The 26,045-nt window shown below is 38.9% G+C and overlaps 1 protein-coding gene across 2 annotated transcripts in view; it reads right to left on the bottom strand.

Annotated features, from left to right (window-relative positions):
• Positions 1 to 9,924: 9,924 nt before the first annotated feature.
• TBCK (TBC1 domain containing kinase) overlaps positions 9,925 to 26,045 on the bottom strand; it is an 87,471-nt gene continuing 71,350 nt past the window's right edge. The window contains exons 24-26 of one of the 2 annotated variants that reach the window (XM_026791986.2): positions 23,397 to 23,572; positions 20,292 to 20,451; positions 9,925 to 10,589 (exon numbers count right to left, since the gene is read on the bottom strand). In XM_026791986.2, the coding sequence (XP_026647787.2) occupies positions 10,479 to 10,589; positions 20,292 to 20,451; positions 23,397 to 23,572 (447 nt within the window). In that variant the 3' untranslated portion in view covers positions 9,925 to 10,478. The remainder of the gene's footprint in view (positions 10,590 to 20,291; positions 20,452 to 23,396; positions 23,573 to 26,045) is intronic. The other variant, XM_005484697.4, reaches the window with a different exon arrangement.

Genomic DNA, 26,045 nt, shown 5'->3' with positions numbered 1-26,045 from the left:
TAGGACTATAAGATTTACTGCACTGTTTGAGCAGCTGTCTAAGCTACTACTCTAAGCATGATACTCAGCTTGCTGCATTAATGTCAGATTTCCTGTGTGTAATTTCAACTGTAAAGAAATTGGTGTGATCATGGGCTGAGTGAAAACAGCATTTTTATACCCTTGGAGGTGACATAAAGAGAAGAGAGACAATAACTGGCTGGCATGAAACAGAATCTGTGTCACAGGGGAAAAATGGACACTTGCATCCTCCAGAATTCTAGTTAACACCCAGCCTTTCAGCTCCAAGCTGAGTGATTGCACTGGAAGACACTGAAGTCTTTCTCCATAGCTGTACACAAATCCTAAAGACATTAAGGGAAACAGCAGGGTATAAAAGTTGGCTAAAACCAAAACCCTGGGCATGAAAAACCAACACAATCAACATCAGTGCTGCTTCTGGTGAATAACAATTGACATAGCTGAGAGCTGAAAAAGGGGGCGAAGAAATCCAAGAGAGAATCTCCGGCATTCTGTAATGCCAGTTTCTGTATGGAATCTGCTACATTCTATAATGCACATTTCTGCTTCATTTTAAACTGCTCATTTCTCAGGATACCCTTATGTCATGAGTATGCCACAGGACACTAAAACACCTGCCCATGAGCCATAAATGTATATCTGATAATCTTTTCTGTGGCATGAAGTGTTCTGCATGTCGTGCTTTGAATGCCTTCCGAGAACCCCAGCTGTGGGCTCACTAATGAGACGTGTCCCTCATTTATGCATGACTGGGCCTTGGACTTCCCAATGAGGCCAGACCTACCTGGGGAGCTCTGCAAAGCAAACACTAGCTTCAGGAAAGGCAGTAAACACAAGAATACCTCTTAAACAAATAATTACACAAGCCCAATACGGGGGGAACGGATGCATTCCAGACTTGCACTAGTGGAGAGTTTCTGGATAACAAATTAGTTCAGCAACACTTGACATTATTCCCTTTGTTCTCTGTGCACACGAAGTTGTCTGTGGTTAACAGCTAGCATGTAGGGAGCTGTCTGTTACCTGTAAGTAATCTAAATACTGAAGAAAGAGTAGAGTTTCTACTCTTTTTTAATGGTAAAAAAAACCCAAAACAAACCCTTGCATGCTGACAGTACATTCTAAATGCCTACACAAATATTTTATTTGACTTTGCGGGTCTCCTGATTTTCCATAGCCCTTCTTTCCCCTCTGAATGGGTCTGAAGTTCAAACTCTTCCAGTAATACCTGACTGTAAGTCCCACTGCCAATATTTCCAGTCCTACTGATATCTAAAGAGGCCCACTTGGAGACTGAAGACTGGATTTTTTGATTAAGCTACAGCAAAATATTCCTTTTAATTAAACATAATTTTGTATAATTAATCTCCACAGAAAGCATTCATTTACCTTGCTATCTGAGATTTCCCCAGAGAAAACCTTCACAGCTCACATGATCCATCCATGTATGATCATAAATCATTGTACCTTGGTAATGCAGCCTGCAAGCACAAAGAGCTTCCCACACACTGATTCTGTCAAAACAGAATAGATGTCTGCCACCTACAGCACACAGGTGAATTCCAGCCACCAGCAAAACAAATCCTGCCACAGGATGCTCCAATGTGAGCAATGTGTCAGCATCAGCAAGGCTCTCTCCCTTCACAGCTCTGGGGTTTCACTTATGTCAGCAACCCAGGAATCATCAGCACGAGCCAGCTCAACCACAGCCTGGTGACTAGGCAGTCCAGGTTCCCAGACTTGCCCTCTTTGGGAAACTGTTCCCTAAATTCCTGTTCTTACCTATTAAAATGAAGGTAGTCTTCCATGTAACTGGAAAATTGGGCAGGGGAAGTAGGCAGGCAATGACAGCCTATATTCACACACAAATTAAAACTGGCATACAAAAAAGCCAGGCTTAGAGACTGAGCATTTGCTGAATGAATTTCATTGAGCAATGGACAAATTTGAGCAGAACATCTATTCTACTCAGCATCTCTGTCGTCTGCACACTCCTTTGTTTTCACTGACATGGGCATTCCAAAGTTTAATCACCTTGATGACAACAATGTAACTTCAACTTCCTTAGTATGTAACCTGTAAAAGCTACAAAAAATAATGGCTTTTGGTCCAAATACTGTTTTTCTTCTAAATATTCCAAAAATATGCTTGGATAATTGTTACTTCTTGACTGCAAACAAGAACAACCCTACAGTGGATGCACTTATGTATCAGAAATACTACAGTTTCCCAAGCTCCATGATGAATATTAAAAAAACACCCAAAAGAATCCCCCAGAGCCAGCTGGTAAAAAAAAATAGAAGAGGGAGGGGAAAAAAACACTTCTAAAATGTATTAAGTACGTGTGCATCCATACACAAAACGTACTTACAGCATGATTCCTCTGGAATTTAATTTATAGTTTTGGAGAGTTTGACGTGAGCAAAGGTTACGAGGTCCTCTTTCAGCCAGACTTGCCTGCCTCTTCTGTGAAGCTCCCACTGAACGAGACTGGAGGTGGGAGAGGATGATTACTTACTGTTTTGCACTCTGGGCAGCCTTTCAACATCAGCCAAGAAGTAATCAGCAATTACAAACTGCAGTGTGTGACAAAGCCCATGCCGAGCACTGGCTGAGCATGCTGCCTGCACAGCGCCTCCTCGCCAAGAGTTAATGAGATAATTTTTCTCCTTGGAAGATACACCACTTCCAAATCTGAGCAAAGACAGCCTTTACACAAGCAGCACCTCCCCTAGAGCAGGTCCCTGAAACAAAACATCACCTAATTGCAGTCTGCAGCTCCATCACTACAGGAAGAAAGGCTCCTCTGGCCTCTGACAGTAACTGCCGGCAAATGGGATGTGCTGCTCAACCAGGAGAAGTTCCAGGAATGGTGTCTGCACTCTCAGAGCTGCTTACATCCCTTCAACATGGCTTTGGTGGGTGGCCTTTCTCCATTTTGGTTCTGATTGTTTCTGCCCCCTCCTCTTTCCCTTGAAGTATCATTATTATTATTCTCACAACTACTCCTTATTGTGATTAAGACTCTCTGGCAATAGGGGGTATTTTTAGTTTTGGCTTAATAAAAAAACAATGTAGCAGAAATTCCTCAGGTTTTTGAGTGGATTCAGGCAAAGCTTAAGGTTTGCTCATCCCTGCTAATTGTTTCTAGCCAGATCAGAATAAAGCATTTACGGAACTTAAGCCTATGTCTAACTTAAAGCAGAGAGTCATGACACTACCTTCAAACTGAAGGTGCTTCTGATCATCTTTGTAACTTGTTGAAGCACTAAAACGGTGTAGAAGGCAATAGACATGCCTGCTAATATCTGAACTTCTTAAAGTTTCTTATGAAAAAGCACTCCCCTGAAAATGAAATCTGAAACATGGTCAGCAGAGACTTAAACAGGATTTTGTAGTCAGTCGAAGATTTCACAAGGAAAACAGGTAGAGGGTAATCTTTTTCTTCTTTTAATCAACTAAATGAGATCAGTAAGGACAAATGCCATCAATGAATGCCTCTTTTAGGCTTGTTCTATTGCACAGGCAGAATGGGTGGTCTGCAAATCAGGTTAACAACACTACAGAGATGGCTCTGCCAGCATTTCCCACTGAAACTGTTCACAGACAGTGTATGTAAATCCTGACCCTTTGAGGACAAATTTTCCAAGCTCAAGTTCAAATTTTCAAATGTTCAGCACTGAGTGCAGAAGTCTGATTTTCAGGAACTTGGGTCCCATCTGGACATTTAACAAAGGGTTCAGATTTCTGCAAGACTTCTATGTAAGTAACTAAAAGCTTCTGAAAACTGGCCAGGAGTTGCAAGAAGCTGTTTCTATAGCATGAAATAACCTTTTCTTCATCTGGTTCACACCTCATGGCACAGACTCAAGTCTGATGTTTCTGCAAAAATCTACACAAGTCCAATGCTGTAGTGATCTATCAAGGTGTTGTAAATTGTGAACAGGTGAGGCTCTGCAACAGGACAACACAGCATTGTAACAAGAGAACAGGTGTACAGTGGAGATCCCATTGTTTAGATGTGTTTAGATTACTGCTATGCTTAGATTGTTTAGATTATGCTTATGTTTAGATTTGTTTAGATTACTAAATGTAATGTTTGGATTACTGCTACCATGACCATTTATCACACAACTTTTATGTGCAGCACATACAGTAGAGCTGCTTGAATTTTTCCAGTGCCTGTCTTTCCCCACTACTTAAAAAAAACAACAACAACAACAACAAAAAAAAAAAAAAAGAAAAAAAAAGGCAGGCACCTTGTCTTTGCCAGAAGAGGAGGTGACAGCTCATGACAGAGTCTCAGGAGGTGCTCACCCCAGAGCAGCCCCAGTCCATGAGGGATTGGTGCTCCTGTGACAAGCAGTGAGCAAGGCTGCAGTTTGAAGCACGAGCTCTATGTGTCAATTATTCTGCTTTGTCAGGAAAGAGTAATTAGAGAGTAACTCCCTGATGCCTTCAACTCTGTCCTGCTGCCCCCACTGGTTCACATCCATCACCATGAAGACTTCTCTCAGTGATTCATCATGGGAGGGATGCCTTTCCAAGGGAGGCACTGAGAGAAATTTTCCACTTCTCCCTCCCTTCCATCCACTGTGCACAGCAGCAATCTCATTTCATTACAAGCCCAGGATTCCAATGTCAGTGGCTTCAGGCACTTGCTAATGAGGAGCAAGCAGCTTCCAGGAACAGTAAACACAATGAGTGCATTAAAAAACTCTTCTGAGAATGAAAACTCATCACATGTTTCCAATAGCAAAGGTGAACTAAAGGTAAGGCTCTATGAAAAGCTGAATGAAATCCTGGAGGGAGAGAGGGAGGGTCTGTAAAGTGTACAGTAAAAGCACTATCAGGCAGGATGACAGCAAGGAAGCCCAGGTAAATAATGGTTTATCTTTAGGGCTTTAAGAAGAAATGTAGGGTAAGTGTATATTCACACATATTGGATCAAGAGGCACAAAATATTTCAAAAGAAGTAATTAGAACAATTGAGCTCAGGCATATTGCAACAGCACTGGGTTCTAACTGCCCATTTTGCTGGTTTCTCCTTGAAAAGTAATAGGAAATTTTCTCTCTGAAGTGACAAGAGGACTTACCTGGTTTAGTAAAGCCCTTGGCTTAACATGAATGTGTGTGCACTGCACACCTATACAATTGCTGCAAAGGAGAAATTAAAATTCTTACAACCTCTTTGAGCTATTCTAAGTTCAGAGTATTCTCCAAAAAGAGCTGGCAGTTTTTAACAATCTTGTTAATTTAAAGTAAGCTGTTTGCTAACCATATTGTATTCATACACATATTATAGCTACATAAATACCCATAAAGTTTCATACTAAAGTAAGTTCTCCATGTTGCTTCCTCCAGGTACTTATTGCACATGGGGCACCTCTCCAGACCTGGAGTATGGGCATTCCAGTTGCTGAAGAGCTGCCACTGAACTGAGGACATGTAAAACTTGGAAGCCAGCAAGTTCCTCTCCTGAGGACAACATCCTATATGGGATGCCACCTTTTTCTTTGAGGTTAGAGAAACAATGTTGTTTGAAATAACAGCTTTACTTAAGGAAACGGTGTAAAATCAGAGATATTAGCTCATTCGAATTTCAAAGGACATGAGAAAAAAAACACATTTAGGGTAGCAACTGAACCAAGTCCAGTCAAGTGACCAAATGGCAAGAATGTCACCCCATAACTCTCACAGCTACCTGTTCTGTACTCTCAGCCTTACTCTTTTTGGCTCACTCAGCTGAAAAAAGTTGATACCACCAGACACTACTTCTCTCTAAAATGAGGTAATGACAGTTAATTCTAGATAGACAAGGAGGAGACATATAATCCTGCTTCAGTTAGGAAATATTAATTAAAACAGCGATCTGCACCTTCTCCCTGGATTGTTCCCATTGAATCCAATGATCACCACATTGCTTTACCCTATCTGCTCTTTTAGACAGATTACACTGTCTGGAAACCTGGTGTCTCTGCTCCTAAAGCACATAAGGACCTATCACCAGGGAAGGAAAATTTGTGAATTACAGGAGTGCATGCACTGGGGTCTCTCTACCTTTACACGCAAGACCACTATTAGAGATTATTCTGAACATGGATTTATATTATGGTTAAACAAATTTTGGAAAAAGGCTTTACTAAAAATACTTACAAATTGATTCAGTGGTAACAGCGCTCTACTGATTCTGTGTTTTTAAAGTTTCTTTAAATTCTGTATGACATTGGTTTATTAAATGCTGATATAATGAGAAACATACAACAAAACTGAATGCTCTTCAATCACAAATGCTTATGGCAGAACAAGAAGAATTTTCAAACCTAAATGAAAGGAATACACACTCTGTTGTCATAGAACAGAGACTGTTGTCCAACAGGTATTTTGGGACTATTATTTAAAAGCAGTGGCAAACGTAAAGCTTCATGGTCACTTGAAAAGTAAATGAAACATGAGTTCCAAACAAGGCTGCAGTTTCTGGCATCAGCTTTCTACTAAGTCTGGAAATCTAAAAGATTGACAATACCAGCATTATAGCTTAGCATTCAAAAAGAAAGGAAAATCTGTAATTTTGCTAGTCAAATATACAAATCTGATGTTAGCTAAGTCAGCACAGATCAAGTTTCATTACTTCTCTGGGAAAGAAATACTTTTGGGAAGAATAATAATTCTTTCACTTAATTTTCACAAGCTGAGCTCAACAAAAAGAATTAAAAATAGCAAGATAAGACTGATGACAGTAAAGTCTCTAATGTAACAATGGGAGAAGCCAGTCTGACTCATCAGCAAAGAAAAGATAACTGGAAATGGGAGATTAAAAGGCTATACTCAGTCCCACACAATTCCCAGGCCTCTTAGTAACTCAATCTGAACACTGTGAAAGCTAAATAAAGACATACCTAATTTTTTATATTAACTGAAGGAACTTGATAAGCTACTAAAAGCACAAACGTAAATTAAATCTTGACAAGTGATATTCTCTACAATATTCACACCCTGTAAATAAGAGCAGCAAGTATGTCTCAGGCCACAGAACTAAGAGGCTCTCACAGTGCCTCCTTCAATAATAACATCAGTGATGCAGCTGCTGAAGAACAAAGTCATGTCATTTGGGGTTCTTTGTCTCATTGAGTTTTGTGTGATGCAGCTCTGAAGTCCAGCTAAGAGAGGCTCTAATAAACATCTTCCTTAGCTGGCTAAAATATCACAGGAATTCTAGATAATGATATCCAGAAGGTCACAGAAATAAGATCATACCACTGTGTGATGCCTACACAGATTATGAATGCACAAAGTCCCAGGCAAGAGTGAAGTGCAGTGATCTTGTCAGTAAGCCTAAGGATAGATTAAAACTGGGAAAAAGAAGGGAGGAAATTTAACCCTCACCCACTCTGACAAATTATTTAGCCCTTAGCAGTTGTAGAGATTGTCTTGAAAGTCAGAAAAATAAATTATCTAAATGAAACAATACATACCAGCATCTGCCCACCTGTTATGGGTACTGCCTCTAGTTCAGATATACCAGGAAGAGTCTACCACAACACTCTACCAAAAAGGACTGTCAGTGGGAAGAACAGAATTTAAAAGGGAAGACTTATGCTAAATTGGGATAACAACACAACATCTCAAAAACCAGCAAAACCACCCCAAAATCAATAAGCCAGAAACACCTCAAGCGAACCAGATTAGTGGAAGTTAGAGTGAAGCAAACACTGTAACTTCCCGCCTTTCTGCTGCACTGTGAGTTGTTCCTATCCTGAACTGGGAAGGTACCCTGCTCACACAGAACCTGGGAGAAACCAGGAGGACAAAGGGAAAAAAATGGGTGCAGGAAGGGAGGTTTCTCGGATAAGAACAAATAGTCTTAGCCTTTGCTCCAAAAGAAGTGAACCAACAGGACAAATATCTACTTGTAAAAACAAAATAAATCCCAAAGAACTTAGATGCAAACTGCAATGAAAAGCTCAATATATGCTGTCTGAAGAAGGACTCCAGTGTCAGCAGCACTTGTTTCATAGTCTGCAATAAAAAATAGGTCTAAGACTGCCAAAGAAAATGAATTCCTTGGCATTTTTTAGAAGGCCACATGGGTACCATACTCTGGGAATATGACTGTCCTGGCAGGAAGCTATAGGCCCAGGTGGCTGGGGCAGATTCAGGATGTTTTTAAAATGGCAGGAAAAAACAGACTAAGAGAGGCTGCATTTTCCAGGCCCAACAGTGAGAAATATTTAGTTATGATATTTTTATGCTAGCAGCAAAAGACACCAAAATGGAACATTAATATTGTTTTCCTTCTCCTACTAAAACTTTATGGCATCCAACTGCAGTCTAAACCAGAGAATGGCACAGCTGGACAAACCATGTTCTAGAAATGCACATGTTTGGAAAACTCAGCCTCCAGAAATCTTTCAAGAGCTCTACAAAATCTTCTGCTTGCCCCACCAAGAGAATGAAGACTTCTCTTTCAGCACCTCTCACAAAGTCTCATCTCCCACAGTTTCAGTTCAAAAAACCCTTCCCAAAACCACAAACCCCCAAACCCACAACCACCAACACTGAAAAACTCCACAGAACAAGTGGTCAGGTTGCCAGTGATGTACAGAAACTGTTCCCAGCCTTTCACTCCCACCTCTCTCTCAGACTTCTCAGTTTTGGAAACCTGTTGTGACAGAAGAACAAAATAGTTAGCTGCTGCAATGTTCTGCTTGCCAAATTAAAACTATTCCCTACCCCTGATATAAAATCCTCAAGTAAGACATAAAATAATCCCATCTCCAGAGCAAATCCTCATTACCCTACAGTGAGCTTGTATTGTGGAACCTGTCATGTTTCAGATGATGCTCTAATAAAAGAGCAGGGTGTCAAATTCACAATGCAAGCTGATATGTGACTGTAACCAGGTGAACAGGTCTTTGGTGTAATTTTGTTAATTTTACAAAATACATTTTAATTCTCACACTTCAGTGATTATTAAGCCTCATGTTGCATCAGTTTTTTCCAGCTTTAAAAATGTAAAAAACTAAATCTAACACTTTCTGGTCTTCTAAAACACATTCTTCCACATTTCTATTTAATTTCAGTGCCATACTGACAGTTTTACATTATCATAACTACTTTTCCTGGATTAAATGTAATATTTTCAAGGAGCATTCTTGAAGATAGATTATTTTATTTTCCTAGCCTTCCTCCCATCTCCAGCATTATTTTTAGAATAATGGACATGACAAGATAGCAAACCTAACATGGGATTTTGAGGGGGAGGAATGGGGTGTTGGGGCTTCTTTTCCCCACATCTCTTGAAAGGTGGTAGTTGTCTGAATCAAGCTTATTTTTAGCTTCTCAGCAAGAGATATGCCAAGTCCTGTTTCTCTTGGTGCTTTGAATGCTTTTGGCTTCTGACTGCAAAGTGATTCCCACATCTTTGCTGCACAGCCACCTTATGCCCTTTGTGGGAGCCTGCTTTCACTCACCTGCAGCACTTGCAGCCAGCCCAGCTCCAAAGCAGCTTTGCTGTCCCAACCTGTCAGTGCCAAAGTTCATCCTCAAGGACCCAAAAAATCCCCAAGAAAATTGACACCACTAGCTGAAAGAGCAGAGGGCCAAAGAAAACTCTCAACTTCCAATTCATACAAGAGTGATCATTCTAGAATGTTTTCACATGAAAATTAAAATTGCAATGTTTCCTTCCAAGGTATGAGATTCTAAAATGGAAGCACACTATTATTTTAAGAATAAATTATTTATACTCCTAAGACACAGTATTGTTGAAAGCCCACCTTTCCGGTAACTGTAATTGTTCCAGAAATTGTTAAATTTTATATGATTATAGAAATAGATTGTTCAATTCACCACAGAGTAGAAGAAATTTTCCACCTTGTGACAGACTTTGGATTGAATCAGCAGCTGCTCTTAACAGTGACTTTCAATTTGGGACATATCTTTATTTCCAAACCAGATGAAAAAACACTTTCTCCAGAAATAAAGCAAGCCAGAAGATACAGCAATTACTTTTCAAATATTAGGGAACACACTTTTTCACATAACATACATGGTACAGTTTCATTTTGCTACTTTCAATATTCACAGTAAAATACTTTTTCAAATAATCTAAGTGCATCTTAGAGCCATCAAGTTAACTTTGTTCCACAGAAATGTAAGACACCAAAAGCCAGGTTAAGTTCCTCTCTCTATGTTCAGACTTGCCCAAGCACTTCTGCACTGCATCAGTGCTGAAAGAGGCATCTTGGAAAGCTTAAAGCTTCACTTTTGATTAGTTCCAACTAACCCTATATTAAAGAACAAACACAAAACTCCTCGGCTCTACAGCTGCAGGAGAAGACACTGATCACCAGGACAGCTTGTGAAGATGCCATAATGCCCTTCAGGCTCAGGATATCTGTGCTGCAGGTAGGACCTTCCTCTTCAGACAGATTGTCCTGAATGTTTACAGTCACTCAGATTTGTGGAGAAGGAACAGTGAGGAGACCAGTTGGCTTGATCTTGTTGATCCCTCCATCAAGGATGCAGACCCTTGGGTACTTGTTTTTCACTAGATGAGCTGCAAACTGAAACAGATATATCATTAGCCCACTGTATATCATAGTCCTTAAGTGACAATAACTTTCTGTTATGTAAGGCAAATTAAACAAAAAATATCAGACCACAGGAAGTTCTTTTTTTGCACCACAAGTCCAACACAGGAGCTCAGGCCAATGTGTTAAAACAGCTGGAAGTTAAAACCTGAAAGTGTCATACTAATAACAATTTATTTATCTCTGCTTATGCAGGTTTTTACCTCATTCTAAAAGGACTGTTTAATCTCAGGGCAATCACTGGAGCCTCTCTCAAAGCATGAACTAACAGATATTTTTCTGTGCATTAACCTAACTCCCAGCTCTTTTCTGCAGCTTCCCAAGTGTACAAGCATCACTGTTTGAAGGGAAAGTCATTTGCTTCCCTGTCAGACTTGTCTGATGTGACTTGATCCCCCAGATGTCAGATATGAATTTGGGGTTTACCATCTCTAATCCTCCCTGCTCCCACCAGTGTGCCCACAGGCAGGCTAAACGGTACAAGCAGGTATTCCCCCACCATGGAAAGCCTCTCTCCTCAAGCAGCTCATGCCATAAACCAAACATAGCAATTGCCAATTCCCACATAGGAACTCTGTGAAACATTGCACTGACAAAGATGTTTTGTATATCAAAATAATCATGAGTAAAAAAATCAAAATTTTGTTTCAGAATACTAAAATCCAAACAATTGTTTCTGTATTACATGTCAAATTTGCCTTCTAGATAGACTACAATGCATTAAAAGCAAGCACCAAAATGGACTAATCAGTGAGAAATTAACAGATTTACTTACTTTCCAATTGCTGTGAGAGATTGCTCTGCCATCTGCGTCTTTGAGACTGTTTCTTTAAAACTGGTTGTCAAATTAGTACCATTTGTAAAACCACTGAGTGCTTCCAATGGGCTATGTAAAACATTCACAATTCCCTTTTTGACACTTTAAAATAATTAGTGATGCTATTTGAGAACAGTTTTGGGGTTTTTTTAAGTTGTTACAGAACTGTTTGCTGTTGTCTGCCTAGTTTCAGTGAGAAATGCTTCAAATACAGTTCAAAATATTGCAGCTGAACATCCAGCCAGGGAAAAACCACTGAGCAGGAAATGTGCTGCTACCAGTACCTCACTCCTGTGGGAATTAGCTGTGATCAGGGGCTGAGAGGCCCACTGACATAAGCTGAGAGTTGCCATCCAATCCCTGATATCAGCCTCCAAGAGCTTTGCTCATACATCTGCCCAGGCACTGCACAAAAGACTCCAGGTTTAAGTCACATGGCAATAGGACGTGAGCTGATCAAAGACATTCCTGTTTTACCTTCTGCCTTACCCCCATTTTTCCACTGGAATAGAAATAGTAACTTTTGGTAAAGCAAAAGTTACTACTATTTCTTACTAAACTAAGAAATATTCTCTTAGTGGCACAGTAGTCTTCCTTATTAAAGGTTTGACTTTTTACAGTTCTGTTCCTCTGCTCATGTCAGTGCCACCCTCTCCCAGCCAGAGGAGCCTGTCTGTGACAGACAAGAACAGGAACTTGTTCACCACGTGTCAGAAATGTTCCAACACCACCTGCTACCTTGCCTTGCCAAAATACACTCCATGAGGGCACTATTTTCAAAATACAGGGGAGTGTTATTTCTGGTGTATGCACTGATGGAGAGGCATGACAGGAAGGACTGTTTGAAACAGCTACATAGATTTTCTCCCCAGTTTGATCTCAGTTATGCCCAATATCAGTAGCCTGAATCAATTTTCCAGCTTCCTAAAAAGCTGGAAAAAAAATAAAAATCAGTGATCCAAAAAGAGCAAAATCTCATGCATCAAAAAAAATCCCAAGGTGCACTTCTGAATGAATGCCCCAGACCTTCTACAGCAGAAATTGCCATCCTGGAATGCATACAGGGGCTCTGTTTCCTTTATAAATGCAACCAGAAAGTGTCAACTAGAAGTTTCCTAACAGGAACCCGAATATGTAATGTGTAGTTCACTAAATAATCCAACTTACAAAGGTGCTGTTAAGATTGAAAATAACATGGTGAAGAGGTAAGCCCATGGGCTACATCATCCTTAGCAACCTGTAAAGCACCTACATTTCAAAGAGAGATGTGTTGAAACAAATAAAGGTAGTGTACAATTAAATTCCATTTTACAGAAATTTATTTCTGTAAATAGAAATATACTGTACTGTTATATGATTAAACTTTCTCAAATTTATCAAATATTTGTGTTGATGTAACTTTTGAAATGTATCTTTACCCACACCACCAATGGATCACACTCCTCTGTAATGCTTCTGCTTTCATTTAGACAAGAAGACTAGTTGGGGGAAATGGGAGTTGTGCCTATCTGAGAAAAGCTTCAAGGGATACTACACAACTTTAAGCTTTTTACTTTCTGCTTCAGGTGGCCTTTCCTCAAAATGAGATTCTCAAGCCCAGTTACTGTGTTTACCCTGGTTGCATCTAATGCTTAAACTGAACTTCCAAATTGAAATTCTTCTTGCTGCTTTCACAGCATTGCATATGAAAGGATGAATAAGTGAGAAACTTGTTTAATGACTACTATATGATGACTTTGCTGAGGTCTTTGGAAATACAGTTCTTCTATTAAGTAGTGCATCCATCAATTTCACACAAAACAGCCTCCTCGATGAACACAACTGAGCCAGAAAGTTGCAATTTGCATTTGAAAGTAGTCAGTTAAGACTCTTAATGCAGGTACAAGAAGTCAGGCTTTCAGAGACAGACAAGATCACAGCAAATTCATACCAAAATGTGGGCAAATATTAAAGATTTTACCCTGCCTTGGTGATGCTCTCAATATAAACAGCAGAACAGGACTGCTCCTTTAAGCACCATCAAGAACGTAAATGATCTGCACACTGGAGAATTTATCAAAATGTTTCTACTAGCCTGCTCCAAGCAGCAAAGAACAGCTTTCAAGTGCTGCATGTCTGATGCCAGGCACGTCACGTTTTCAGGCTGTCTGTGGCAGAGTGTGAGAGCACAAGGGTGTGAGTGTGAGCACTCCACTCCCAGCACCCTTTGGGCCAGCCACGAGGGGCTGTGCACACATTATTCACTCTGCCAGACATTCCTGTGACAGGCTGTAATTAAAGGGCACGCTGGGAGGGAAGGAAGAGCAACATCCTGCACCAGAATACAAAAAATGATCGCTGTGACAAGTGTATAGATAAATATTAACAGCTTACTCCAAAAGAGTCAGAAGGAAAAGAGAAGTTGGAGGAGAAATATCAATCAAATTTCATAGTATTCATTCATTTCCACAAGATTATTTCTAGATTTCACTAGCAAACTCATGCTACACAAACCTCTCAGGAATTGCAGTCTGTGTGATTTCAGTCCAGGAGCTCACCTACACCTCTCTGAAAGTTCAACAGTCAAAGTGATCAGTTCGCAACTTTTTAAACAACACTCTCCATATGCCACAACAGAGATCCAGTACACAAGATTATTTTTAGTCAGCTACTTCTTATATTAAAGGGTTCCAGATAAATAACACTTAAACACCATGGAAAAGACAGCAACCTAAAACCTCCCATATCAACAAAACAGTGACGAGTTGTTGGTTGTAGTATTACCATAAAGCGAATGGAAGTCAAAAAACAAACACAGAAAAGACAACTTGGTGCAAACACATACCAGGGGGTGGGAGGGGTGGAACATAGAACCAACTGCTCTAGCAAGATCAAAGGAAAATTCTCTATATGTAGACCTGGCCAAAAGGGAACACTTTCCATTCCATCAGTACAAAAACACAGCAGTAACTTTAAGGACTTACATACTAAGATTTGAAAATAAGCCTAAACAAAGGCTTAATAGCTGGTTTCAGAACAAGTTTTACTGAGAATGAAAGCAAGAGTAAACTTACTACTTCTCAAACTTCTTCAAGTGATAAATTTTAAATACATGTATTTTAAAATTTCCATCTAGAAATCATACGCATTAAAAAAAAAACTCAGCTGAAAGTGAGAACTTGAAAATTAAAGTCAGTTGCAGATATTTAGCTGCTGTAGCACAGCTAATTCATACTGAACAAAATAAATGCAGTGCACACATTATAGAGGAAGGGAATGTAAAATGAAAATACAGAAATAAAAGTACTCTACTTTTCACTCAACAGAAAATTAAAAAAGCTGTTAGGGAACATAAATATGTAATTTTGAAAAGAGACGTAACAGCTGGCTTGGATATAAAAAAAGTAAATATGAGTCTTTGTGAAAGATTCTACCGCCTCCCCCCAGGTCTATGGATTGTCTTAGATCTTGAAAAATGGTCAAAGAAGTACTTGATAATGAAAAACATTTTTTTGTGATTTGTAGTACTTTCTCCTAACACAACCCAAACTGCAAGTTTTGTCCAGTTTCTACTCAAACCTTCCTGCAGCAGTCAGTCAGTCCATCCCATTCAAAGGCTGGTTCAGATACAGTTTAGAGAAATGCAAAACAACATTGCTCCAGACAAGCAGCATGGATATTGTATTTGCCAAATTTACCAGCACCATTCTGGCTGGTATATCCTTACACAAAGGATATATAACAAATATATAACAAATATTTATATTTCATTACCATCTCTATTTCAGTTATCACCATTTCAGATTCTCTGAACTGGAATAACAGGAAACACAAAACTCGGTCTCAGAGCTGAGAAACAGCCCCAGAAAGTGAAAATTCTGTCATAATGCAGCAGCCCTAAGCAACATGGATACAACCTCATCCATGCAAGCTCCAGCAAGGACAAGAGCACTCATCCAGAGCTGCAGTCCACAAAGACTATAACCACAGCCTGACAGCACCACGCCAAGATTCAGGTTCACCATTCTCCCACCTTCCCTGTCCTCAGAGATGATTGCCAGCATCTCTCAGAGATATTTTCATAGGGAAAGCCAAGGGGTCCCTGATTCCTCATTCCAGAAGCATCCAGACCTCTGCATAGTAAGGCACACAGGCCAAACAACAGCTAAAATTTCCAGTGGCTGCTACCATTGGTCTCAGTAAAAAATTAAAAAAGAGAACCTATTTTGGAGTTCTAGAATTAGCCTGCATTTCTTGGCACTTACTTCAGAGGAAAAGGAACACCCAAATTCTGCCTCTAAGATCTTGCATTTTTGTCCCTTTCTCTTTCATAGCTGGCTGTGGCAATGACAGATTTAGGTCCTCACTGCTGTACCTGAGGCATTCAGTGCTCCCTGGCCAAAGCCAGGGGCAGAGTGGCAACAGCACAGCACAGCTCCTGGCTGGCAGCCCAAGGGTTCTCTCAGGCTGTGTGGAGAGCAGGCACTGGCAACAGCAGCAGGGCTGCTCTCTCTCCATGAAGGAAAGCATGCATACATTACACTTGTTACAATAATAACAAGGGCTAAATTTACAGAATAAAATAATGAAGACTTAACTCTTAATGAAGACTTACTGGGGAGAGTTACAACCAGAAGGATCGTTGCTGATTAACTAAAATGTTCCAAACTTTTCAAAGGACAAGCATAATCTCTTCCTCTTTAAAGGCAACAAGGAGGCTTTGGTGATTCCAGTAGGCTCTGAGCCTGAATGCAGATGGAGAATGGGGCCTTAACAAAACAAACATGAAAGAGCCATTCTGGGAATCATAAGGGGCCCCTCCATCCCTGCAAAGAGAAGAGTTCTCATTCCAATTGTTCCCTTTTCTGCAGAAACTATTTACAGGGAAACAGAGTCTAAAAGATGTATAGTGGAAACATCTCCAGAAGTTTATTGCCTAATATCTGTTTACTTGCACTCCAGAGATTTCATTAGGCCCTTCAAATAAATGTATTTGTTTAAAGAAGCACCTGTCCTTTAGTATCCTATGCAACTCCTAATCTTCAGATCGCCCTGTGAAGCTTCCTGGGTATCTATTTGTGACTTTTAGACAACTTTATAACTGAAGAAATCATGCAAGGACTTGTTTCTCTGGCAAGGGCTTTTAATAAGGCCTGGGGAAGATGACAATAAAACCACACAAATTCAGTAGTAACCAGACACTTTAACCTATGTGCCTCAGTCTTCATATAAGCAGAAATGAATTTTTGAAAATGTACCAGGAGAGAGGAAATGCTATATGCTATTTTCATATAGAAATTTTTTTTTTCCAAGCTAAGAATATGTTATACAAAAGGAATTTTGAATTTGACCCTCTCCCTCTTGCCTTGAAAAGGGTCAGAAAGATCTAATGGAAAATCAGAACTTCTTGTCTTTGTTTTGGAGATCATTAATGTATTTTATCTATTAGCTATTGCAATGCAGCAAGAATGACTACTTTGCTTCAGTAACTTACAGAAGTTGTCTAGACAATATATTTATAGCAGCATAACTCATCTAGACAAAAAGTAATCGATGTAACAATTAGAATTTACAATTTAGAATTTATTTCTCAGCTATAAAGACAGATTTTTTAAAGCTTTGACTTACAGCTTATCTGTCTTCTTCCAAGCAGAACATAAATAAGTTGCTAATTATTACACAGATTTAAGCATCCTGTATATTTTATTCTGTCATAGCCTTTAGCTGACAATAAAGCACATATATTAAACCACTGGGGGAAACACATTTATTAAACAACCATGTGACAGAAATAGAAGTATGCCACTGTCAAAATTAAATTACTAGAGAATGATTTAGTGTCAGGTAAGGTATTTCTCCTGTTTTAAATTCAGTCAACATTGCAGTAATATAGACAAAAGTTTGAAATGGAAACAGATAATGGCTTAGAACCTAAAAGCTGCCTGAAGGAGGGAAGATGAAGTAATGTCACCCTTCAACAAAAAGACCCAGAATAATCCCTGTTCTACATATGTATAACTATAATCCACCTTTTTACTTGCTGTATCTCTGACTTTCAAAGTGACAAAAATCAGGAGACATGTTGTTTGTCCTAGACCAAAGAAGAAGCTAGAGCTGAACACTTATTGCCCATTTAACTGTTCATTAACATTCCCAACGGTAATGATCCCTTGTCCATAACGGAATTTACAAGGTGCTTATCTGTCTATGGAGGTGGGAAAGGGGCATTCAACTCACTTAGGATATGCTGCCATTTAACATATCCACAAGTCAAAGATGAAAATAGAATCTGATTGATGAACTCCAAAATAATGCCCTTTATGTGGAGGCTTCCTGCTGTTTTCAGAGAAAAACAAATATCTGCTCTGTTAACAAGTGCCCAGAAAAACCTGGAAGAAAGGCTGGCACCAAGTGAGAAGCAGCTGAAAGGCAGGAATATTCTCCAGAGAAGTGTGAGCCAAACATCACCACACAATACCTCTTTTTCAATATCTTCATGCTGCTAATGGTGCATTCAGTAAGGCTCTTGTACATCAGTCAATATATTAATTTAATTTTTAGGGTTAGTAGCATCAATGGCTTAGCATGCAGGATTACTCTGTTTTAATTCTGTACTAAGGGAGTGTTCAACTAGAGCCAGAGCTGCAGATCCAGAGGCACTATGAGACTCTGCTGCCTTCCTTATCCTCTTGCTGGATCAGTGCTGGGGTGAAGCTTTCAGTTTTCCCTCTCACATCTCATATTCTATTCAGAATATAATAATTCTAGACAGCATTTTCTTTCCCATTTAAATGTTTTATAATCTGGTGCCAAATCAAATGCAAAAAATAGAAACAGAAACAAAGTGCAAAAAGACTTTGTCAACAGGTCTGCTCACTATACTTCACTTTGCTCTTTAAATTATTTTTAAGTGATGCCAAGTAGGCTGTTCATATGAAGCACAATTGGAAGATTCAACCTTCTAATTACAAACAGCCCCATAAACATTAGTGTTTTTCCACACTTACCCCTGCCTCTCAGTCCTATATAAATTTAAACGAAACATATAGTAATCTCCAAATTTTTAGTGGACTAAATATCAGTGAACACTTCTGAAAAATTCTCCTTTATGGCAGAAGTTACAATTTTTGGCTCATCTCATTTCATCTGGAAATACATACCTCTGCTTAGAAAATACACATTTAAAGTTGAGCATCTTATAACATGGAAAAAAACTGGTTTTGTTTCCATGCATTCACTTTTAAATTTTTTCCTCTGATTGGATTATCTAGTAAAATTTAGAAGGTAAAAACTATGGCTCTTGTCAAACCTGGAACACCATAGCTTGGGTGTGACAGTAGTTCCATACAACTGTGCAGAGTAAAACTGAAACTGGCCTTAAAAAATTATCCACAAAAGAAAAGGTGCTATCTACACAGTCAAATTGAGGCTGGTGTTATATGTACTTTAAGGGTGTGATAGAGCTGGTGAGTTCCAACTAGTATTTAGGGTTTAGTATTGAATTAATTTGTGGTCAGACTGGTCAATCCAGTATTTTGTTACTATTTAAAGCTCAAAACTCTTTTGCTATGGATTCAAGAACCCTGAAAGCATATCAAGAGTCAAAGCAGCATTTCTTCTTTATGGAAAGCTATAATATTGACAATTCTGGGTCAACATTGTCTTGGCTGCTGAAAATCTGGGATTAGAGTATAAGACAGCACCTCCCCTGTGACCAAAGTACTTGCACTAAGCACACTGCAAGATTTCTTAAGCTGCACAGCAAAGGAAATATTTCATGTTCATTTCAAAAATTTTGAAACATTAAAAAAGATGAAATTACCTGGATTCACACACAAAGCCACATACTCATTACTGAAACTATATGAGAGATGCTTTACAGCCTCTTTCATGCCATCTCTGTTAGTATTTAAGAAACCTGATACATATCACAAGTTAATTTTCTAGATGATGAAATGCAGGTTAATAAAGGGGATTTCTCCATCTACTTACAACTCCCTACAAGTATTAAATGAACACCACGTGTCAGGCTGATGCTTCTGCTGTTCCTGACATGAAGACCTTTTAATGATTCACAGCACTCCTTGTCATATCAGGGTTACAGTTCATGTCCTTTGAGTAAACAGGCTTAAGAAACAGTGAACTAAAGTTAAACCATAATTAAGAGTGTGTCTGAAAAAAAAAGGATAACTTTTCTTCATCTGAGAGAAGTACAGTGAAAGAAATACTTAGGCACTTTCACTTGTTCCTCTGGCAGTTCTCAACACCATCAAATATTTTGTTGTAGAAAGAAACAGGCAAGTTTGAATATTCTTCCTGTCTAGCTAAAGGCACTGACAGTAAATATATCATACAGAAGTTACCAGTAAGGACCATTTTCCTCTTCACTAAGCACAACTGCAGGAATAAGTGATTCTAAAAAATGGGCAATACATGGTTTCTTACTAGTAGGAATATGAATTATATATTATTTCCTTTGCACTTCATAATGTACTGTCCCCATCCCACTCACCTCATGTGTCCTTCCTAACTCCACAAAAAGTAAATGTAGGCCAATTTTGAAAGCTCTTACTGATGCACAATAGAAATGCTGATGGCACTTCTCCAGCATGACAACAATAAAGATTTTAAAGCTGAAGAAGATGTTTAGCAATTTCATTTCAAAACATAAACCTTCTCAGATGTGGACAAACTTAAGGGAAATGTCTTTGTCTAGAAGCAGAAATGAGCAACAACAAAAACACCACCCCAAATCCTGTCATCATACACAAAACTCTAATCTAAATTTTCCAGACTCTGGCATTTATTTTACTGCTGCCATATGCTTGCTATTGATGTATGTCTAAGGATAAAAACACACATGACAGCAATATACTTACAGCAGCTGTGTTCTTCACTGCATTTCCTACAATCACCACAACTCTTCCTTTGAAGCTCTGCAGTGTGGCAGTCGCTGGGCACTGGATGAGATCCCCTTCTGCAGTAAATGCTGATGCAAAAGGGACATTGATGCTGCCAGAGATGTGGCCACGGTTAAAGCTTAGCAGGATCAGTTAAGGAGGTCTGAAAGAGAAACCTGTGGAGCATGAATAGCTGCAGGATGAACCTGCTCTTCATCCTGGCTGCCATGATACAGCACCATTGGGTTTTTGTGACACCATATTTTGACAAACCTCATTTACTGTTTATTCATATGGAGAAAAACCTTCCAACACAACCTATGAAAGCAAGCACAGAATGAAAAGCTGTTTGGTTCAAAAAAGGACACAGCACAGCACTACAGAAAATGATCTGCTAAATGAAATACTTAGTACTAAAGAGCCAATATCCCCAGGACACCTAATTTTGTGGATTTCACTTGAACTCTACTCTGCTAAGAGGAGCCAAATACCAATAAGCAGCTGGAGCACCTCTTCCAGAGGCACTTTACGCAAAAAGAACAAAGTACTTAAAATGAGAACCAAAACTAAACAGGGATTATCAGGAATATGCTCAAACTTCCTGTCAACCCTCACAAGTCCTCTACTATTTTGATACAAACTGAAATTCTAATGTATATGACCTCAGATTCTGAGACAATGAGCACCATGTATATTATCTGCAGTCCCACAAAAAGCAAGTGTGTAATGGGTATTGAAAAGCAAAATGCAAAAATCTCTGAGATGTCAGAGTTAGCTGTCCTTCAGTTTCAGAGGGTGATCATTCAACAAGATTTTATAAATAAATATTGAATGTGAACGTCTCTTAAATAAAAATTGAGTTGGACTATTACTACCTAGCTAGCTTTTCATGAATTTGAAAATGCACTATGGCCTTGACAAAACCCTAAATTACTTTCATAGACTGAACACACATGCCTGGAACAATCCCTTTCCCCAGCTATAAGCAAAAACAGCTTTGTAGAGGTGAGAAACAGCAAAGTTCTGCAAAAATATACACAATGTCAAATACTGAGATTAGTCACTCTATTATTGTACTTGCAGAAAGCTAGTTAAATTTATAATTAAATCCCAGAATTCTATTAAATAAAGGAGTTGCCTTAAATAGGGGTAAGATTCAACTGACTTAGAGTAATAGTAGCATTTGTTTCTCATTATTTATGTAGCAGTTTTATGATCATCATTGTTATAGTGTGGGAAAAGCATGGCTATATAAAAACATCTGAAAGAACAAAATAGGATCATGCACCATTCATTGATGTTATCAGTTTATTTCTATTTTGAATGGGAAAATGATATCCCTCCTTCACTCCTCTGTGCCAATCCCATTTTCCCAACCCCATTTATAATCACATAACTCCCAATGCTATTGATTAGGTTCTGAAATGATCATCATTTAGACAGAAAATAACTTTGGACAAATTTAGTTACTTAAGCCACTGAGTACCCCTAGAGAAACATGAACTAGTCTTTAAAAAAGTTCTAATTGCTAAGACAATTAACAAAAAGGCCAGGATTTTGTGGTACAGCCTGAGAGACCATAAATATGCAGCTATAACTTTCAAAACAGGAACGGAAGGCTGCCAATGTATCTGCTAACATGCTTAATGAAATAAGCCTTAGAAGAATTGCTGGCCAACTGAAACAGTGCTGGTAGGTCTTGGCCTTGCAAGATGAGGTTCGTTACAAAACAATCTCTCAGCTTTCATGTGGGTCATATTACGAAATATGAAGCATGTTTGATACTTGTTGGAAGTCCTCTCATGCTTTTCTCAAAGCACTAAGAAAACAAAGTGAAAGCAAAGTTTAGCATGATAGACATGCTTGGGGAAAAAGACTAAAACCAAAATATACAAAATGATCATATTTTTGAATCACACCACAGCGGTCTATCATTTAAAACACACACCACAGAAACATAAAGTCTGATCCTATCTTAATTGGTTGAAATTTTGTGACAAACACAAAGCCTGTTTCCTTATTGTGAGAATGAACAGGACACTGAATGCAATATTCTTATGGTTTCCCATGTATATTCATAACTGCTGACAATTTGATAATATCCTGCATGCCAGATATTTTCTTCTGAAATGATATAGTAACCAGTACATTCAAGGGCAATTTTACTACCTACCAGGCTGCCTTTTTAGTGGCACTTCCTACCTGTTAATACCAGATGGGTGTTAGGATATCAGTCCACCTATTATATAAAGGGCAGCACATTTCAGTCTACTACAAACTTCAAACATAACAAAACATCTTTAAGAAGGATTACCCCTCCCAAAAGACAAACAATCCCAGTCCTGCAACTACACCATTTCAGGAAAAAAACAAACCCAAAGAATTAAAAAAAAATACTCCTTCTGCAAAGAACTATACTTGAAAAGGAACACATGAAAGGTGTAGACAGGGTAGTGACCCTGGTAAAAACACAGCTCCAAAACACCTTTTACTCTTTTCTGATTATCAGTACTAGAGGCCTTAGGATGGCTACACGGTTGCATTACCTGACATAGCTAGAAGGCACTCAAAAGCAATAAATTTTCCACTCAGGGACTGGCAAAGCACATCAGCTATCAACTTTTCTCTATCTCACTTCCATTTAATTGGAAAGCCTCACACCTTTCCAAAATATTGGTCATATTAAATGGGGAAGGTCTGCTGACAAAACCTGTTCTAAAGAAAAATGTAGCATTAAAGCACTTGTGCTACTGGTACAAAGTGATTTCACTAAGCCCACAATTTACAATGGGAAGGAAAAATTGATTTGTCCTCTGGTCTGCAAACCAGGCCTCTCCATGCTGAAACCCCCTGGCCTTCAGCACTTCCACTCCAGCTCTACCAGACCCCTCTCTCCATCACGTACCACTCTAACACACCAGCCTGCAGACAGAGAGGAAGCAATTGGCACAGGCAGGATTCAGCAATGGGCACAGGCAGGGTTCAGCAATGGGCACAGGCAGGGCTCAGCAATGGGCACAGGCAGGGTGCAGCAATGGGCACAGGCAGGGTGCAGCAAGGCTGGCACTCAGATCTGAAGGATACTCCTCGCTGTTACGGATGTCCACCACCAGCAGCTTTGGCTTGCTGGGCTTTGTTTTCTTAACAGGTGTTTTGGAATGGCTGGGTCCTGTCAGCTCACACAAGTCTATCAGATCTTCTGCTGAAATCCGTGGGGACACTTCTGCCTTCAGGTCATCCAACTTGATGGAGTCTCTAGACTTTAAAAGAAAAAAAAATAAAAGAATTAGAGATATGGGTTTTTTTTTTTAAAACTTGCTTATTTGACAAACTCCAAGTGTAACAACCTAGTTAGATGGAAATAGATATTTTTCTTTTAACTCTGAACTAGAGTTTAACTATCCATACAGAAAAGCTCCAGAGCAGTGCCAAATGCCTATCTGACACTATAGCTCTATCTTCTGTTAAAAGTTGTTAAAATGGAAAAAATGTTTGACAATCTGTGCAAAAGATCTCAGTTTGTGATTTGTTAATGAATTATTCACTGTGGCTGAAGGGCTCACAACATACACAGAACATTTCTTAACATCAGAAATTAAGTAAACTGGCTAGAAAACACTCCCTGAAAAGGGAAACTGAAAGGTCCCATGATTGGAGCAGAAAAGATGGCAGCTTGCCACAGAAACTGCAGGGATATCTCTGGGAGATACAGAGCTATCTAAACACCAGTCATCACCCCAGCCCAAAGACCTAGCACAAACCAGGACGCCAGAAATACAAGATTTACCCTATACCTAGAAATATGTTATTTTAAAAAATAATCCCAAAAATTGTCCTTAGTTTTGTGGGACAGGAGAATTATATATTAAATTAAAAAATTATTTTGGGGGATGTGACAGATTATGACACAACACACACCACACTCCTGGTAGTACTCAAGCAACTGCATGATAATACCCAAAATTATTTTTCATAAGAGAACATTCATTGTGGACTATCCCAGAAATATTCAGGAGTACTAGAATTTTTACACTCCATATTCTTAAAGAATATCTCAGTAACAATTTTTCTGCTTCTAAAAAATATTACACTTCCGTTATCTTGTTTCAGATTGCAGTAATACACCAATACATTATTTGCTTATAGCCCATCATTCAAGAGAAGAGGGGTAGCACTCTGAAGAAAATTGAGGGATTACTAATTGTTATTAGTCCAATGACTGTAGGTAACCCTGTATTTTTTTGGTTTTTAAACATACCAGTTCCTCAACTAATCTGAGGATTATCCCAAATTTAGAGAATATGCTAGACAAAACAGGGAGACAGACTTTTTTTAAAGTTATGTCCCAGAAAAGGCTTCTTAAAACAGTCCAGCACTTAGAAATACCTCTGCTGTAAAGCAAGCTATCCAAAAGCCCTCAAAATGACAAACAAAATCAGTAATTCTATTTCAGGGAACATTACCTCACCCAACTGCCTTTCCCATTGTATATAATAATACTTAAAACAGAAGAAGTTACAAATTTCCAGTCTCAACACTCTCCTTCCAAGTTCAGAAGAATAAAGTCAAGATGCTTTATAATCAGAAATATACATTATTTCTGGATAATGTATTATTTGTTTCAACAGAATAGTCAATACTCAAGGGAGACCTGTATCCATAAAAAACAGTGTGACAGGGCACAGCCAACTACCAGTTGCTGCCTAGAGCCACCTGCACCTGAACAGCTGAATTTTCCCAGGAAGAGTCCAAGGAAATGAATTGCATTAAATGGGAGGAGGAAGAAAAAAAGCTCAAGATCTTCTCACAAACTTCAGACTTGCCAAAGGAATTCAGCAGTCCCATTTTAGAGGATTCACAGCAGACACATTTGAGAGATACAAGAAAGACAGTAATGTAGAAAAAATACTGATTACATAAATACACACTTGGCTGACACAGCTTCATCTGCCTGGTGGCAAACTGGCAGACATTGCAATCCTCAGACAAGAGCTTCTGCCTCAGGAGCAGGTTTGAGGAGCAACACCAAGGAGGGAAGGGAAGCAAGTCTGCTGCCAAGAGTTCAGTCCTTGAAGCAGGTTCACATGATTACAGGTAACAATAAACAACTTGGATAATGAAGTCAGTGAAACTGGCTGAGATGACCCAAATTAAGTCTTCTGGAGAAACATCTGCATTATGTTGGACTCTAATTACAAAACCACTTCCTACTTTTATTCATACAACTCTTGTCTATTGAGTTGATGGGATGAATGCCTCAGGAAAGAATGGAACCTTAAAAGTCTAGCAGAAAACAAACCAACAAAAATTCACCTAATCTGATATAAAAACATTTTATCTAACAGTATAAAGCCATACAAAGTGTTTTACAGGTACACACTATCTGTCCTGCTGAAAGGCTTTAATAACCAGGAAAAGCATTTTTTTCCCCTTTAACTGGATTGTAATTAAGTAGAAACACATTCAGCTATGAATTTTACAACCATTTTGCTTTGACCTACTATGTCCAGATTTACCTTATTGGTAGATTCAGTGATGTAACATCTCTATATAGGCTTTGAACAAAACTGAAGCTTCTCAACAGACTTCCTGGAAATAGAATTGATTCAGCAATTCTTTCTTTAAAAACTCTTTTATCAGACTAATTTATTTCCTTCAGATTGCAAAGTGAAATATATGCATGTGCTTATAAGATAATTTTGCTAATTCCTGAAAAAAATTACTACATCTGCT

Source organism: Zonotrichia albicollis, chromosome 5, assembly GCF_047830755.1.
Source record: "Zonotrichia albicollis isolate bZonAlb1 chromosome 5, bZonAlb1.hap1, whole genome shotgun sequence".
NCBI lineage: Eukaryota > Metazoa > Chordata > Aves > Passeriformes > Passerellidae > Zonotrichia > Zonotrichia albicollis.
The sequence above is the reverse complement of the archived record's forward strand: the minus strand, read 5'-3'. Positions and strand labels throughout refer to the sequence as shown.